The 19195-nt window shown below is 42.9% G+C and overlaps 1 protein-coding gene across 1 annotated transcript in view; it reads left to right on the forward strand.

Moving 5' to 3' along the window:
- Nucleotides 1-19195, forward strand: part of LRBA (LPS responsive beige-like anchor protein) — a 370336-nt gene that overhangs the window by 257154 nt on the left and 93987 nt on the right. Inside the window, 4 exon segments of the mRNA XM_064149442.1 lie at nucleotides 588-703; nucleotides 1542-1654; nucleotides 9555-9695; nucleotides 10623-10742. Coding sequence (XP_064005512.1) covers nucleotides 588-703; nucleotides 1542-1654; nucleotides 9555-9695; nucleotides 10623-10742 — 490 coding nt within the window.

Genomic DNA, 19195 nt, shown 5'->3' on the forward strand with positions numbered 1-19195 from the left:
AGACTGACTCTGTAGTCTTCTTTCACAAACATTAGAAAATCTGGCATCAAATGCTAAAAGTTTAATCGAGTTATTTATGACTAACTCCCCACTGCTGCCCAGAATTTAAACCTCAAGAGCATGGACTTGGTAATGAAGCTCTATCATCTAATCATTGTTTTCCTTTGTTCTTTGGGGGATTTAAAAGCATGGCTTTATTCTTAGTGAAATTCTGTGTAATTTGGTTATTCAGTGATCTGCCATCCCTCTAAATCCTTAGCAATATGATTCTGTAATACATCAAGCCTGCGTGGAACAGCTGAGTTTGCACAGCTGTAATGGTTTCTGTTTGGAGGCTTTCAAATCTTAACATACGCAGCTGTCAGATGTTTTAAGTCTGTTGTTCTTGCTGAATTATAAAACATCAAAAATGAACTTAAGTATCCCAGATAGCAATTTGATCTCCAGAGGAATCTAGCACGGAACTACTAAGAAGAGGATGTACAACTGCCAGTAAAATTCAGGCAGGGAGAAAAAGAAGCCCCACCAGATCTTCTCATTGTTTTTGTTCACCATTTTGAGTTTGTTGGTTTGGGTTTTTGTTCCAGACGCATTTCTTTGGCCAGCCCACGACAGATTTTCAAAGCTTCCAACATGACCCAGCGATGGCAACACCGAGAAATTTCCAACTTTGAGTACCTGATGTTTCTGAACACCGTAGCAGGTAACACAAAGTGCTGTAATGGCTCAGGAAAGGAGTTAGCGGTCTCGGCAGACGTGGGGCACTGCCAAATTTGCCCTTTTAATAACTAGCTTTTTCTGTGCACAATTTTCTGCCGAACAACAGCCTCACAAAATCTTTCTGAATGTACTTGGTTCATAGTGGCTCTTATGTTTATGTGAGGATAGAGAGGTGTGTAATTCATAATGCTGCACTGCATTGCACTTCAAAAATGCCTGTAAAGTCACAATATCTTGGTGATTGTGGGAGGACAGGTTCTACATAGACTGTCTGCTGCAAAGGAGTCTCAGAAAGGGTGACTTCTTTATCCCGTAGTAGTGCAGGTTTTAATATTCATGCACCTTCCATAAATAGCACTCATGCAACAAGTTCTCTGTAGGACTAGAGCCCTCTGCAAAGTCTCACCTGAGAAGCAAGATGTTTCTGGAGCAAATCAGTATTACTGTTAAATGATGTATGGTTAATCTCAGAACAGAGTAATGTGCCTCAATCGCCAGCACTGCTGTGCCAGGACCATCCATTCCCAAATCCTGATTCCTTGCCATGTATGGATATCCTATCTCCTCATTCTGTAAATGCTAAGCTGTCTTTCATTTAACCTATCCTGTCTCATTAGCTCTAGCCAGCTTTGTTTGTTTAGTAAATGAAGGCTAATTGTTGGTTCTCAGGACTTCTCATTTATTTTCATAGAATAATAGAGTGGTTTGGGTTGGAAGTCACTTTGAAGAGCTCCTAAAGTTATACTGTTGTCTTTTCAGGTGCTTTAGCTAAAAATTACTCCTCTAACTTGTCTGAGGGTTTTGTTGTTGTTGTTTGGCAGGTCGAACCTACAATGATTTAAATCAATACCCTGTCTTCCCTTGGGTTATCACCAACTATGAATCAGAGGAGCTGGACCTTACACTTCCTAGCAACTTCAGGGATTTGTCAAAGGTATTTGTCATCAGCTATACCTTCTTTCTCGCTCCAGCGTTCATCACATTAGTGTTCATGTTTTCTGTTGTTAAATGCACAACCACCACCAGTGTTTCATTTCTATCTGCCTATACTGATAACAGGGATCAGGTTGTGAAAAATAAATTATTGATGTATTCACATTGCTCCTGATTATTGTGTCCATTTAGTAGCTGTTAATGGAAGGATCCTGCAGCTGCAAATTCAAAGGCATCTCTTCTTGATTGTATTTTAATTTGTAAATGAGTCAACTCAGCACTCTAATCCTAAAGTTCTTTCCTCCACCCTGAACCAGAGCTAAGTGCAGTGTAGAGCAAATTTTCCTCTTGTGAAGAACTTCTTCCTTACGTCCAACCTAAATCTACCCTGCTCCGGTTTCAAACCACTGCCCTTCAGCCTATCACTACAAGCCCTTTTAAGCAGTCTTTCCTCAGCCTTCTTGTAGGTCCACTTCAGATATTGAAATGTAGCTGTAAGGTTGCCCTCCATCCTTCTTCTCTCCAGCCTGAACAGCCCCAACTCTCACAGGTTCTCCTCATAGGAGAGCTGCTTCAGCCCTCTCATCATCTTTGTGGCCTCCTCTGGACCTGCTCCAGCAGGTGCATGTCCTTCTTGTGTTGGAAGCCCTGTGGCTGGACACAGTACTTCAGGTAAGGTCTCACCAGTGGCCGAATCACCGCTCTTCATCTGCTGGCCACGATTCTTTTGAGGTACCCCAGTATTAGATGTCAGTCATTCTCTATTAGAATAGAGGAGAAGGAGCTTCATTAATATTATTTCAGCCTATAACCTGATCTTCATCACAGAATGGTTTGGGTTGGAAGGGACCTTAAGGAATGCCTAGTTCCAACACCTCCCACTAGACCAGCTTGCTCAAGGCCCCATCATACCTGCTTTTGAACACTTCCAGGCTTGGAGCCTCCACAGCTTCTCTGGGCAAGCTGTTCTTGGGAGCTTTTAATCCTTAACATGTGACTGGCAGAGAAGTGCCCTTATTGCTAGGGAACTTTATGTCAGGTGATGAATTAATGGCTAACAGCTGAAAAACTTCGCTGCTCTTCAGCTACGAAATTGGTTGAAAACTGTGAAAATGTACAGTGTGATGTTTTCATTGCAGGACTTTAGGTTGGAAAGGACCTTTAAAGGGCCCCTGCAGTGAGCAGAGACATCTGCTACTAGAGCAGGTTGCTCAGAGCCCTGTCCAACCTGACTGGGAATGTTTCCACAGATGGGGCACCTACCACCTCTGTGGGCAACCTGGGACAGTGTTTCACTATCCTCATAGTAAAAAAAAAGTTCTTCCTTGTATCTCATCTAAATCTCACCCTTTTAGCTTAAAGCCATCACCCACTGTCCTGTGACAACACCTTGAGTGTCTCTGCTATGAAGAAAGACTGGGACAACTGAGGCTGTTTAGTCTTGAGGGGAGAGGACTGAGAGGGGACCTTTTTAATGTCTATAATTATCTGAAGGGTGGCTGTCAAGAAGAAGGTGCCAGGCTCTTTTGGGTGGTGCCTACTAATAGGACAAGCTGGAAGCGAGGAAGTTCCACCTTAGTGTGAGGAGAAACCTCTTTTCTCTAAGGTTGACAGAGCCCTGGAGCAGGCTGCCCAGAGAGGTTGTGGACTCTTCTCCTCTGGAGACTTTCAAAACTCACCTGGATGCATTCCTGGGTGATCCTACCTTGGCAGCGTGCTTGGACTTGATGATCTCTAGAGGTCCCTCCCAACCCCTACCATTCTGTCCTTCTGTGGTTCTGTGATTACTTTTCCTATCCATGTCCAGAAATGCATCACCATTTTCTTTCCTCCTAGTGAGTAAAGAAAAGGAAAGCTTTGATTTTGGTCTGGCAGAAAGCATGTCAGGTCACTGTCTTTACCTTTTTTGCTACCTAAGAAAATGAAAAGTGAAGCACTTTTGGGGGGTATTTTGATGGTGTTAGAAATGGCAGCTTAAGGCTCCAGGTATTCTGAAGTATCACACATGAATTACGATGTTGTTAATGTTAGCCTGAAGTCCACAGTTAGTGCAGCTTTGAAGAACTGCAGTGTCTAGGTTAAAGCAACACTTTGTTTAAGCAGCTTCCTAGGGCATTGTTTTGGACATCAGTCACACAATGATAAACCAAAGCAGCTGAAATGGATTGTGGTTAATATTACTGTCAGCCTGCTCCTGACGAATGCCAGGAGTGCACTGCCAGTCTGTTGCCATGCTTTGACTTGGAGTGTTTATTTCTCAAGAGGTGGCTATGGTTTGGGATGAGTATTACATATTGTATTTATGGCTGCATATGTTTTATTTATACAACAAACACAGTTTCCAACCAGATTGTGTCCCATTTTCTGCATTACTTATTCAAAAGCATTTTTTTCTTTCTTTTTCTTTATTCAGTGGAAGCAATATATTGTGCTGTGTATCTGGATAAGGAAAAGAAATGGAAGCAAAAATATACGGAAAATACTAATACATCAAAGCATGATTTTATGCCTTCAAAGTTTGTTACAAGATCTTGCTGTGTACAAGTAGCTGTTGATATTTTTCCTGTCATAAGGCACAACATATCTGTAAGATCATAAAGTGGCACTGCTAGAAGAGGAAAATTATGCCATTCTTAAGTCTTGTTTTGTCTTCAGTATAGCTACACATGTACATAATAATAGTTTTATTCTCATTTTTTATTATTTTCATACAATATTTGCTAAATCATCATCTGTTTTATAGTGGCTGTTATGGCTGTAATGACTTCTTTTACAGTCAAGTGTACAAAGGCAACAAACAGCTCTCCCCTTCGGTGAAGTGAGGTGTTTAATTGGTATGTGGGAGCCACTGATACCAAATACACTGTGACGGAAGGGAAGTAATGGATTTTTTTACTGTGACAAATTAAACTAGTTTTGTTGTTCTACTGTAAACTTCCCTGCTCACTGCTTTTCAGCATGCCAGCCTGAGTTCTCTTGCAGGATGCCCACTTCAGGAGCACAAAGGCACTGCACATGAAAGTTGCTGTTACATGCTCTTCCCCTGTGAGAAAACAGTGGCTTGGGCATGAAATTTGCTTAGTTCTATCTTTTAACCCCTTGGCAAAGAGACAGATAATAACAAATGGTTTGGTGTGCACCTTTTATACTTTTCCAAGTTGTTTAAAGACCTTCTTTTGTCTAGAGAGGCATCAAAGCTCAGGCAGACATTGTATGAACCAGTGCTTTTCATGTAGAAAACAAAAATGATGTTTTATTCAGCTCATGCTCCAACACAAAATCGACGCAGGTTAAAACTGAAAAATGCACCACAAAGGCTCAGTGTCCTCCTAAGCATAAAGCATGTTCCAAAATTAGACACTGAAAGAAGGTAGGAAGAACAGTGGGAGAACAGTAGTGGGTGCAGTGGTCCCACAATCACAGAATGGTAGAGGTCATAAGAGACCTCTGAAGATCATGATTTATTTTGATAAGCAATTACATCTGGAGTTTAAGCACTGAAACCTATGATGCTTGATGCTGCTAGGCTCAACATCTGCTCTGGCTGCCTTCTCAGGCAGAAAAATTTTTGTCTGTACCATTTCACTAAAAAGCATTCCAAATCTAGAGAGGAAGGTACAGATACTTTTCCTTTCAGAACAGTATGTGTGAATCCTGGCTTGGGACAGGACAGTACAGGGAATATGGTATTCCAGGCTTTGTAGCAGAATCCCTGACAGTTAAGAAAAGGTCTACTTTCTTGAGTTTTATGCACTTCAAGAAGCAGTGGTAGAGGTATCAAGACCAGCCTCCATCTCCAGTCAGCCTGAAGTAATATCCTTTGCTAGCCTGTTCTGGATCTGGGGTTTTTGGGTATGATATTCTCTTCGTAACAAGTTGGCATACTTTGTGAAATGAAGCTTGCTGCTTCGAGGGGGGGCACAGTCTGTCCTCTCCAACATTGTATGCACACAGCCCCGTAGGACCGGGACAGATCTGATCCAACGGGTTGCTTGCTCAGTCCTAGGCTTGTTGGTGCAGCACCATGGTCAGGTACCCGCCTCATGTCTACCAGCCTGGGCTCGGGAGTGTCAGGACCATGGACAGGAGAGAGACTTTATTGCAGTGAAGGAGTTTCGGGATTGCTGGGCCTGACTTAGATGTGATCCTTGGAGACACCACCTGTTTGCTGCAGCTGAAACACTTTTAGCTCTTCTGGAGTTTAGGGCAAATCCCTGCTTGATGTCCACTTGTTTCACTTTCAGAGACTTTCACAGATTGCACTGGGTTGGAAGGGACCTCAAAGGTCATCTGTGCAGTGAGCCATGCAATGACTAGGGACATCTTTAGCTTGATCAGTTTGCTTAGGTCCCCATCAGATCCTGCATGTCTCTAGGGATGAGGCCTCAACTCTGGGCAACTTGTTCCAGTATTTCTCCACTCTTGTGCAGAACTCCTTCCTGGTGTCCAACCTAAATCTACTCTGCTCCAGTTTAAAACCGTTGCCCCTTGTCCTATCACTACAGGCCCTTGTGAAGGGGACCGACCTTCCTGCAAGTCCTCTTCAGACACAGCTATAAGGCCACCCCAGAGCCTTCTCCTCTCCAGCTCCAACTTTCACAGTCTATCCCTATAGGGCAGGTGCTCCAGCCGTCTGATCTTCATGGCCTACTCTGGACCCGCCTCCATCAGGTCCATGTCCTTCCTGTGTTAAGCTGGGCACAGTACTCCAGGTGAGGTCTCACCAGAGCAGAGCAGAGTGGCAGAATTGCCTCTCTCCTCTGCTCCATGCTTCTTTCTGATGCAGCCTTCTGTGCTGCAAGTGCCCATTGCTGGCTTATGTCCAGCCTCTCATCCACCGGTACCCCCAGGTCCTTTTCTGCAGGCTGCTTTTTCCCACAGGGGAGTGAATCCAGTATGCAATCATGATTCCCTCTTAATTTTGAAGTACAAAATAGTTACAGAATTGCAGTTGATTTGTTTCCACAATGAAAAGTCAAGAGGGTATTTGAGTACCACTCATGTGGGCTTTATTCTGTGGCTTAAACTGAGTTAACTGCTTGCAGTGCAGGATAGCACATTCGCATCACCTCATCCTTTGAAGCAGTTGTCAGAAAAATATGGGCCTGCCTGGAAGAATGTATTAGCCCAATACATTGTCTCCATTTTATTATGAAGCTGCTGGGGAAGCTGTGATATACAGCACTGTCATTACAGATCTATTGTTAGAAGGCTTCTACAGTCTTCTGTGGGCTGCCATTAATTTATAGCAGTAAACAATATGTAGCCCTCCAACTGCAGCAAAGCAGAATCTTTTAATGAGGTGGATGTTATTACCACAATAAATCAGGGCATTGGTGTAATGTATAATTCAATGTGTGTATTCCCACTGTAACTTCTCTGAGTAAGCTGATAGTGTATCATTGTCAGTGCACAGCTCCACTGGTCTTGGTTTTTTGTTTGTTTGTTTGGGTTTTTTCCCCATAGCTTTCTTTCACTTGAGTTTTTTTTTTTTTATTATTATTTGCTTGCAAATAAATGTGACAGGTCTTGATAGTCATCCTCTTGTAGGCTTCAGAAACCAACTGTAACAATAAACAGCCAAAATCAATACTGTGGATTCTGGCTATATGGATCTCTGCACAATACTTTTTTTTGGTTGTTGTTGTGAAAGGAGAATGAAGTCAATTCTAATTAGATTTAACTTTAGATTCAAGGAATGTAATTTTATAACTATTGATTTGGGCTATACTCATTTGGAGAGTAATAAAAATAGGGAGCAGAGAGAATACATAAAATGTTACAGAACTGTACAGCTCCACACTATTTCTATCTTTCTATAATTTGTTTATCAGTGACCTCCTTTCTCCTTTTTTTTTTCCCCTTACACAAATCTGAGTCTTTAGGGAAAATCTGTACAGCTGGAGATTCCAAAATGGTTGTTGCAACAAAGAGACTTCTGGGAGTCAGTTTCATTCTTCCCTGGAAGAAATTTGCTAAATCAGATAAAAATCCTTTTATGCAGGAACAAGTTCTTTTAAAGGGTTATATTTCAGATTAGTGAACTGCAAAAAGAGTAATTAACCAAAGATGTTTTCCTTACCCTACTGCAATGGGGAAGCTGCTCAAAGTGGAAAAAAAAAAGAAAGTAAGATTAGATCTTAGGTCATTGACAGATCAAATCTGCCTTAGAAGGGAAAATACTTTGAAGCTTGTGTGCCAAATTTCACGTGACCTGGAAAGAAACACTTGTTAGGAAAAAAAACTAAATCTGAATAGCAGTCAGAGCTTTTCACTTGAACTCTGCTTGAATTAACGACTAAGCTACAGATACTTCTGTTCAAGGACTTGTAAAGTTTTTCCCTACCTTGCTGCATGCTCGTAAGTATATTTCGGTTCCAGAGTAGGAAAAAGAAAGTGTTTCTGCATGTTTATTCTTTGTGGTTAGTCTTTGATGTTTCTACTTTAATGCACCCATTTTCTGTCCAGATGGGCATCAATTACAGTAATAACATACAAGCAATGTGTTCAGTCTGTATATAAAATCGTAGTGTATGTATCTTTTGCACAGGGATACGTGTACACAAAGGTATTTTAGGCTTCCTACAGCATTTGGCATGTGGAACAGCTAAATTCACTTTTGGTTCTCTCATGATTTATGTGAGGCATCCTCATTCTTCCAAATCCTGTGTGTGAAAGTCTGATGAAGAGATAAACAGCTGCAGATAACAAAATGTTGTATTTCTTCTATTTATACAAATCCCTGGGTGTTTTTGTCCTAGGAAAGCATTGAAAAAGAGTAACAATGCTGGTGAAAGCGTATGGGGATTCTGCTGTTTTATTTGGCTATTACAAAGTGTTAGGTTTTATTTTTTTCTTGGAGTGGTAAATAGAAAGCACAGAAACAAGAACAGCAATGTCTAAATTCTAAGTAAGTACCCTGTTAATATGCTTCCAACCTACCAGTCATATTTCCCCAAAAAAATATGAGAGATGCTTACAGTTTACTTAATAGTGCATTCAACATGCTGACATCTTCGCAGGCACAAGAGTTAGCAGTGTCCAAGACATCGTACTGTGAAGCTGTTTTGAGTCATTGAATTGCACCACAGACATGAAGCCTGTATGAATGCAGAAGAGGCTTTTTTTCCAAGCAGCTGTGTGCATGTGCATGGAGTCCTGACTGCATATACACAGATCTGTTCAGATGCTTAAGGACTCCAACAGCAGCTTCTGCAAAACACCAAACCCAGTCACAGAATCGCAGAACCATAGAAACGCTTTGGTTGGAAAAGGCCTTTGAGATCATTTAAGATCATCAGATACAAACTTGAACATAAAAGGTTTCAGCTCAACATGAGGAGAAACTTCATTCCTGTGAGTGACAGAACACTGGAACAGGCTACCCCGGGGGATTGTGGAGTCTCCTTCTCTGGAGACTTTCAAAACCTGCCCAGATGCATTCCTGTATAGATCTACCCTAGGGGATCCTGCTTTTGGCAGGGTGGTTGGACTAAATGATCTCTGGAGGTTCCTTCCAACCTCTAACATTCTGTGATTCTGTAAGTCCAACCATTCTCTAACTCCACCAGGGCTGGTGCTAAAGCACGTCCCTCAGTAGCTCATCTCTGCCCCTTTCAAGCACCTCCATGGGCAGCCTGTTGCAGTCTTTGAGAACCCTTTCAGGGAAGAAGTTTCTAATAAAGTCCAACTGAAGCATTCCCTGGTGCAAGTTGAGGCCATTTCCTCTCCTCCTACCACTTGTTAATAGAGAGAAGAGGTCAAGGCTCTGTGCATGCCAGTAATTCTGGTTCCCAAAGAGAGCAGAGGGAGGATGATGTGCTAGCTTTTGTTTGTATGTTGCATTTCTGTATTGCTGCTATCTTTACTTTGTTAATGCATTTCTTTTTCTAACCTTGTAGCCCATTGGAGCTTTGAACCCAAAGAGAGCAGCATTCTTCGCAGAGAGATACGAGTCATGGGAAGATGATCAGGTTCCAAAGTTTCACTATGGCACACACTATTCAACTGCAAGTTTTGCACTCACCTGGTTATTAAGAATTGTGAGTATATCATGTAAAGACACTTAAATAATTGCGAAAGCAGCAAATAGCTATCAATGGCTAAACTGAAATTTGGTAGTAATTGTGGTAAGTGGAGTAGGATAAATGTGTTGCAAACTTTAGCAGAAGGTTTGCATTTTCCTGGCACAGTTTTGACATCAGTGTTTTATTTTCCTAATCATAAAACTCTGTGATGGAAAGAATTGTTTCAAAGCTCTGTTGCCACTGATATGGGAGTTACTTTAGAGATGCTGCATATCGATACTAGATTGGTTAAACAATGCAGTTTTCTGCAAAACTGAAAGGAGATTTATCTCCTCAAAAGTAATTTCTTTGGGAAAGCATTAGCAGCACATCATTAATTAGAGCCAGTTAGAATGTACAAGCATACATAAATCCTTGAAGTAATTTATAGTGCTTAGCTAATTTCAAGCAGTTATCCACTAATACATGCTTAAGTGTTCTTTAACCAAGAGGAGGCTTTTAAATCTTTCAAACATTTCTCTTCTCTAAATCATACATTACAGATTAAACAGTAACAGTCTAAAGCTCTTGGTATTGAATGCTGATCTTTCTATTAACAGATTACCTTGAACAAAGTAAAACCCATGTGGTATTTCTGTTACATGCTATCTTAAAAACCACCTAAGGTAAAAATACTGAGCTTTTCTATGCTTGTGGGAGCAATTTGTGTCTCAACTGACTGTAACTTCCCCACCAGCCTGATAATATTTCCTTTCATTTTTATTTGCTTTCCTATGTCTGAGTATAGATGCATGGAGTAGGAATAAAAAGCATTCATCTATCAGAAAAAAAATAACATCATTAATAACCAAACCCCAGAGTATGGTAAAACCCTTTTTTTCCCCACCCTGAAATTCCTAAGAGAGCTGGGTTTGATTCAGTTTTTTATGTATGTATTTTTAGGAACCCTTTACAACACTTTTCCTAAACCTACAAGGTGGGAAGTTTGATCATGCAGATAGAACATTTTCATCTGTTTCAAGAGCCTGGCGAAATAGTCAGCGTGACACTTCTGATATCAAGGTAAAGCCCCTGCTGGGAGGTGTTAACATACTTCGTACTGTGTCTGCCTGGTCTGTAGCTGTGATCGTAGGGCCACAGGTTATGAGGAGCTCTCCCACTGTGTGGGAAGGGATGCAAGGGAGATGACACATGGATTTACCTCTGTTAGAACACTGCCGTGAACTCTTCCATAAAACTTGAGCAAACATGTTTAGCCCTGAGACTGAGATGAGGCCAGATCTGCCTTTGTGCCACAGAATGTGTTTCACTGTCTTTTAGTTCCTCTGCACAAGCTTTAAGCCTTTGAAAAATCAGTAGAAACTGGTACAGATTTTTAGCTGGGTCTCAACAAATGCTCTGTTCCTGCACTGCCCCACTCAAATATGAGTGTTGCAGTTAGTATTCATATTATATTATTTTATGTACTTTTGGCTTTAGGCATCCAACCTCATTTTTGGGCAGTTTCTGCAGTGGCCCATTTCCTTGTTTGGCTTCTTCCAGCTGTGATAATTCAGGTGAAAAAGGAACAAAACCTAGTTTTATGATCAGCAATAAGTAGATAGGGGGTAAAGAGCTGAAAGGAGATCCAGAAAGACTCTGTGCTGGGTAGAGACACAAAAAGGCTACAGAAAGACGCAGTTTGAGGATACTAAATTAAACAAGATTACTGAACCTGTCTCAATGGGAACTGGTGAGTGAACAAGGAGTTGGTGGGAATAGAAGATAAATTAATCTAGTAATTACTTGCTGTATAGAAAGACCCCTAGGATGAAGTGGATCAAGAAGCTAAGACAGGAGCATGTAGAAATTCCAAGGGCAGAGGTTTGGGTAGGTTGTCATTGAAGGAACGCATGAGGTAAACATAGAGTCTGAGGAATATTTTCAACTGGGGAGGAGAGCAAAGGAGATGAGGATTCTGGCAGTGGTGGGAAAACTTTGTGGACCTCAAATCCAAGAAGGAGGATGGTGTGGTCAGCAGGAGCAGGGAGGTCATTCTGCCCCTGTACTCTGCACTGGTTAGACCACACCTTGAGTATTGTGTTCAGTTCTGGGCCTCCCCGTTTAAAAGGGACGTTGAGATGCTTGAGTGTGTCCAGAGAAGGGCAATGAGGCTGGGGAGAGGCCTTGAGCACAGCCCTACGAGGAGAGGCTGAGGGAGCTGGGATTGGTCAGCCTGGAGAAGAGGAGGCTCAGGGGTGACCTTATTGCTGTCTACAACTACCTGAGGGGTGGTTGTGGCCAGGAGGAGGTTGCTCTCTTCTCTCAGGTGGCCAGCACCAGAACGAGAGGACACAGCCTCAGGCTGTGCCAGGGGAGATTTAGGCTGGAGGTGAGGAGAAAGTTCTTCCCTGAGAGAGTCATTGGACACTGGAATGGGCTGCCTGGGGAGGTGGTGGAGCGCCGTCCCTGGGGCAGTTCAAGGCAAGGTTGGACGTGGCACTTGGTGCCATGGTCTGGCCTTGAGCTCTGTGGTAAAGGGTTGGACTTGGTGATCTGTGAGGTCTTTTCCAACCCTGATGATGATGATGATGATACTGTGAAAAGTGTGGTGTGAAGAAACTCAAGAGGCTAACTCAAGAGATGTAAGTAACATGGAATCCTTCTACAAATACGTTCATAGTGAGGAGACAATTAATGGAAGAGTTGATCTGCAGATTAATGGAATGAGAACATTGTCAGCTGACTCTGCTGAAGAAGTAATCTCTTTGTTACATCTATGAGTCCCCACCAAAAGAATCCAGGGCAGTCAGTGACTGGTAGCATCAATACCATGGTGGCAATCCTAGTCTTCATGAGCTTCATTCTCTTGTACCTTCAAGACTGGCAGACAAAATTTCAGAGTGCATTTTTTTTGAGAAGTGGTGGAGGGGAAAGGTTGCAGTGGGGGACAGATGAAGTGTTTGGGCTTTTTTAGAAGGAAGAACAAGAGAGCCAAGAAGTAATGAGGTGAGTTTAACTACAATGCACAGGAAAATACTTAGGCAAATAATCAGGCTGTGGCTTAAGTACTGGGAAGATAAGATGGAGACAAGCAAACGAAACACATATTTATCAGGAAGAGATTGTGTCAAAGCAATCACAGTTTCTGATGAGAAAGAGTAGCAGACCTTAAAAAGAGAGAATAAGCAGATGAGGATCTTCACCTTTGCCATTGTCTCCTGAGTGAGCTGGGAAAACTTGATCTAAAAGAATCGCTGGATTTGCAGAATAGTTACCAGTGGTTCATTATTAGAACTGACAGATGCATTGAGTGGAATTCCTCTTGATAATAGCATGTTAGGCCCCAGTTTCCACTGATACTGGATTGGAAGTGTGGTGGAAATGGAAGCACTTCTTGCTGAAGGGAAAGGATGCATTAGCTGAAGTTTATTAGGGACAAGTGAAAGCTATAATTTTTCTGCAGATTCTCAAATGGGTACAAATCTAACAGAAGGAACAATCTACTGTGCAAAAAAAAAGTGTAGGGTTGTGGTACATCACAAGTGCCTGCAAAAGAACAGTATTGGGTGTAAGGAAAGGTAATATCTTGTAGACGATACATCAGCAGGACACAACACATGAAGTAAGTCTTCAGCTTCGATAAAGTTTTAGCTGGACTGTAAGGTCCAGCGTTACAGCTTAGTTGGAGAGAAGCCACACTGGAAGATGGGTGAGGAATTGATCTTTTTATTACATTGGGATTGCTGCAAGAAAGAAAGGAAAAATGTCTTCTGCCCATGTTGGATGGAATAAGAATCGATGGACTTAAATATAGGGAGATTACAGTTAGATGTGAACCTCACCTTGCTAACAGAACAAATAAACCCAGTGAATGCTCCCCTGGCAATGAGTGTAGTGAGGGATTTTCAGGAATCTTTAGATGTCTTTTGGAAATGATGTATCTGCAAGCCAGTGCTGCCTGTAGAAGTATCCCTGCTGTTATGGATGGCCTCTTAAAGTTACTCACAGCTTTCGGGAATTGCCATGAAGAACTTTACACTGCTGTGAAGCATCTGACTGAGTGCTGAGATTGACTAGGGGGTTCTGTTCATGAGACTGGATGAGCAGCCAGGGATGAGGCAGGTTTTCCATAGGGCATGCTGAAAGAATTGGCAAAGAAAAGGTTTGAAAATGTACAGAACCATCTTTGCTGGATATATCTTTATCCTAAATATTTTACTACAGCTGAGGAGACCAAGATAGTGTTCTGCTCTGGCTTGTCTGGCTAAAGTGCTCCATATGCCTCTAGAAGTTTTCTACACACAGAACTGCTTTGTGTTAGCTTGTAGTGCTTGAGTATGTTTAGTTGACACATGCATCAGGCAGCATGAATAAAGTAGATTATTATGTGCTGCAGTAGTTAGTGGCGACACCATCCTCTGAATGTGTTTGTAAATAGGTTTATTTACTAACTAATGAAGAAACTTAAGTTAGATGTTGCTGCCATGGGGAAATTAGTGACAGAAGCTTTACTTAGTGTCATGTTTTGTGTTACCGCTTTTGTAGGTCAAGGATTTGGGAGTTTTGGGCTGGGGCTGGGTTTACATGACACCAGAGCGGCTGGTAACAGCGGGGGTACACCTGATGTTAAAGGGGAAAAGGAATTAGTAGAGCTCATTGGAGGAGCTTTGAACTGGATTTAAAGTGGGAAAGGGATAAACATTGACATTGCAGTCTTGTGTCATTTACTTCAGGTGACCCTGCTCTAGGAGAGTGTTGAACTAGATGATCTTCAGAGGTACCTTCCAAACCCCCACCATTCTGTGATTCAGTGACACTGACAACATTAATTTCTTCATTAGTTCAGTTTATAGAGTTTTGTTGCCAACCTACTGAAGTGCTTTTTTTACAAGCTGGATGAATTTTAGGCAGTGTCTTGAGATCTGCTAGTTCTGTGGGAAATAACACACAGAGAGCAGACAGGAGGGTGTAGTAGTTTAAGCTCAGGTGACAGCTCAGCCCCACTAACTCAGACTCTTCTAGTGGGATGGGGAAGCGGACTGCAAGGGTGAAAGTGGGCAACCTGAAGGGCTGAGATAAAGTCAGTGTAAGGAAAGGCAGAGCTGTGCACAAGCAAAGCAGAACAAGAAGTTCCTTCCCCACTTCTCATGGTAGCAGATGCTCAGCCATCTCCAGGAGAGCTGGGCTCCATCACATGTGATGGTGACTCGGGCAAATGAACGGCATTGCTCCAAACATGCCCCTTTGCTCCTCCTTCCCCCATCTTTACTGCTGAGCATGGTGTCCTGTGGCCTGGAATACCCACTTGAGGTCAGCTGTGTCCCAAACCAGCTTCTTGTGCACTCCCAGCCTGATGGCTGGTATGGTAGGGTGAAGAGGAGAAAAGGCCTTGGCCCCATGTCAGCTCTGCTCTGCAGGAAGAAAACATCTCTATGCCATCGATAGAGTTTCCAGCACAAACCCCAACCACACCCCAAAACAGCTACTGGGAAAAAAGCTGACTTGACCCCAGCACATAGGCAAACTCCTGGGTCCACAGAAATTGTACTTTTGCACAGTCATGGAAACTATTGTGTTGAGGTGTGCTGAAAAAGCAAAATTTGAATTAATTTATGTGGTTTGGGTTTTTTTAATGCCACCGAAGCCCCCTAACAGAGGGAATAAAGTGTGGTGATATGAATAAGCCCTGAGATTGCTAATATGCATTTTTACTGTTCTGTTTGACAGGTTATGTATAGGCTTAATATCACTTAATGTGATTGCCAAATAATTTAGTTTAAGGATCTGCTCTCTTATAAATGTTTTCATATGGTTAGGAAATCTGTGCCACTGTTTCTAGACCCCTTTTGCAGATCATATAACTCTGCTTCTAAATGCATCTATTATTTTCTAAACAAAAGAATAAAATAACATTTCATTATATTAAGGAAACAAAGTGTCTTGTATAGATTTTTCTTTTTAATGCCTGGTGGCAAGAATGGAGATAAATCACCAGTGCTCAAGTGACATTCTGCTGATTTTACTTCTTTGTAAAAACACCTTTTTTTAGCAGAATTTCCTTTAGAGAGGAGGGCAGTTGTGCCAGCACAACTGTGCTTTAATTATATGCAGAATTTTACCAGCATTTTAATAAGAATCCTGTACAGCAGATTTTGTCTTTATTTTTTTAAACCAATTGTATAGGGGAAGATAATGTGGGAGTACTGGAGCTGGAAATCCAGTTACTTCTAATTTGCTTACACCACTGTAAGCACTGTGTGTTACATTCAGGCTGATAAGCACCCTGAGGGCCTTCATCAGTTGTAATGACATCAAAACACATGGCAGAAGGAGTTGGGTTATTGCTCAGCAGCAAGACGGCTGTCTCTGCCCTGTAGAACTGGGGAATTCCAACGGTGGAACTTCTGAAACTGATTTTCAAGACAATTGTGCTAAAGCAAAAGCTTCAGTAGGTCGTGCAGCTGTGAAGTCTTGCACAAGGGAATCGGGGCACGATTTCACTGTTCTGGAGGTCACAGAATGCTTTGGGCTGGAAGGGACCTCTGAAGCTCACTAGTCCAACCCCCCTGCAGTAAGCAGGGACATCCTCAACTAGATCAGAGTCCTACTGAGCCTCACCTTGTGTATCTCCAGGCATGGGGCCTTAACCACCTCCCTGGGCAACCTGTTCTAGTGTTCTGCCACCCTCACGGTAAAGAACTTGTTCTTAACGTGTTAGTGCAATGTTAGTGATGTGCTGAATGTGTAAAGGTTCAGCAGAATTAGGGAAGCTAGGGGAGCAGCCAAGCTGGTTAGAAGGAAAGACCTGTTGCTGTCTACAACTACCTGAGGGGTGGTTGTGGCCAGGAGGAGGTTGCTCTCTTCTCTCAGGTGGCCAGCACCAGAACGAGAGGACACAGCCTCAGGCTGCGCCAGGGGAGATTTAGGCTGGAGGTGAGGAGAAAGTTCTTCACTGAGAGAGTCATTGGACACTGGAATGGGCTGCCCGGGGAGGTGGTGGAGTCGCTGTCCCTGGGGCTGTTCAAGGCAAGGTTGGACGTGGCACTTGGTGCCATGGTCTGGCCTTGAGCTCTGTGGTAAAGGGTTGGACTTGATGATCTGTGAGGTCTCTTCCAACCCTGATGATACTGTGATGCTGTGATACCTCCAGAGGGAAGGAATGTAAATGAACTGGACCCTGTTAGCTTGCAAAAAGAGACTCCTGAGGAAGAATGTCTTGCTGTAGGGCTGTGGTATGCAGGAGGGCATACAGAAGAGTGGCTAAGGAGTTGCTGTTTCCTGTTGTTCACTATTTGGGGCTCAGAGCATCCACTAGAACTGTTTGGGAGCAGGTACAGACAAACATCTGTAGATGAAAGTACAACGTGGGACCCACGAGTAATGATTTTAAAAATCAGAAGCACGTCTTAGTTAAAAACCATTTAAGAAGCTGACAGCAAGCCTGGTTTATATACAGGAAGCTCTATCTGCCCTATGTGAGCTTTCCAGTCCTTGTCACTGTTCTTCAGTCTGGTTCCTTGTGACTGGTCCTGCATCTTCACGTGATATTTGTGTAGTTACCCCTGTCCTCAGAAAGCAAAAAAAACATTCATTACTCTTCTTAACATTCTCAGGAGTCCAAAAACGTCCACTTTGAATGGAGTTACACACATGAGACATCATCTTAGTGTCAATTTATGCATGGATGTGAATATTTTAAGAGAAAACCCAGAAGACCTCACAAATAGGCCTCAGAGTGGTTCCAAAGAATGTTTATCAATATGGTGATAGGTGCTTTGTATTTATGAATATGTACATGTGGGCCACTGCAGACTGCAGTTACCAAACACATGAGGAGTGATTGTAGACCGCATTAAAAAAAATTTATTGTCAATTTTATTCACGAGTTTGAGGAAAAAACAGTTGGCCTTTACCCAAGCTGAGTGGTGCTGTCAGTGTGCTAGGAGGACCTGGACAAGCTGGAGACGTGAGCCCAGGTGAACCTCCTGAGGTTTAACAAGAGCAAATGCAGAGTCCCACACCTGGGCTGGAACAGTCCTCACTGTCGGTACAGACTGGGGAAGGAGGTGATAGGTTGGACTCGATGATCTTGGAGGTCTCTTCCAACCTGGTTGATTCTATAGAAAGCAGCCCTGAGGCTGCTTGCAGGGAGAAGCTGGACAGGGGCAGACATCAGTTTGCAGACCAGGAGGCCAGTGGCAGCTGGAGATGGAGAGAGTGGATTCCACCATTTTAATCTGCTCTGGTAAGGTCTCACCTGGAGTACTATGTCCAGCTCTGGAGCCCTCAGTACAGGGAGGACATGGACCTAATGGAGCAGGTCCAGAGGAGGGCCACAAAAATGATCAAGGGGCTGGAGCACCTCTGCTATGGGAGCAGGCTGAGGGAGCAGGGGGGTGTTCAAGCCTGCAGAAGAGAAGGTGCCAGGGAGACTTAATAGCAGCCTTCCACTACCTGAGGGGAGCCTGCAAGAGGGACAGAGAGAGACTGGCTAGAAAGGCCTGTAGTGGTGGCATGAGGGGCAATGGTTTGAAATAAGAGCAGATACAGATTGGTTCTTAGGAACAAGTTCTTTACGATGAGGGTAGTGGAGCACTGGAACAGGTTGCCCAGAGAGGTGTTTGAGGCCCCATCCCTGGAGATACTCAAGGTGAAGATCAACAGGGCTCTGATCTAGTTGAGGATGTCTGTGCTTACTTCAGAAGGGTTGGACTGGGTGACCTTTGGAGGCCCTTTCCAGCCCAAACCATTCTATGACAATGTTGCTGTTTTCACCTGTATAAAGCCATTGAAAGTTGGTACCAAATACTACTCAGAAACATAGAATTATAGAATTAGAGGATTGTTTCGGTTGGAGAAGACCTCTATGGTCACTGAGTCCAGCCACCAATTGACCACCACTGTGGCCATTAAACCGTGACCCGAAGTGCCATGTCCACATGGTTCTTGAACACCTCCAGGGACAGTGACAGAGTGTGCCTGTTTGCTCTGTTTTCCCCTGTGTGAATGCCAGCACATGGTCAAGGAAAGAAAAGCAGATCATATGGAAGCTCTCTTCTAACAACCCTTATGCTGTTGTTACGGTGACAGTGAAAAACCTTCTGCAGCCTGGCTTCAGAAGTCATGAACCTTGTGAGAGGTTCCTAACAGTCACACTAAGAGAAGTTCCTCATGGTGTTCAGGTTTCCAGACAGCATACTGTTTCTGTGTACCCTAATGAAAACAGTCTGCGTTCTGGAAAGCCAAACGTTTTCTGATCTTGAAAGGAGCTAATGAATAGCTGTGCAGATATACAGATACAAAAAAAGAGACTAAAGCCATCAGTAACATATGTAATGAGCTTATGTTTTAAGTATTCAGCATCATGCTATGCTTTCTCCTTGTGGAATTGATAATCCATGCTATGCTTTCTCCTTGTGGAATTGATATTCCAGTGTCTCTGCTTTTTTTTTGTTAGTTTCTGTCTGTGATGCTAAAAACTACAGAAACTCAAGAGTTACTTTCTTTCTTTTACAGACTTCTATCTTTGCTAC

The sequence above is a fragment of the Pogoniulus pusillus genome, chromosome 10 (assembly GCF_015220805.1).
Source record: "Pogoniulus pusillus isolate bPogPus1 chromosome 10, bPogPus1.pri, whole genome shotgun sequence".
Classification (NCBI taxonomy): Eukaryota; Metazoa; Chordata; class Aves; order Piciformes; family Lybiidae; genus Pogoniulus; species Pogoniulus pusillus.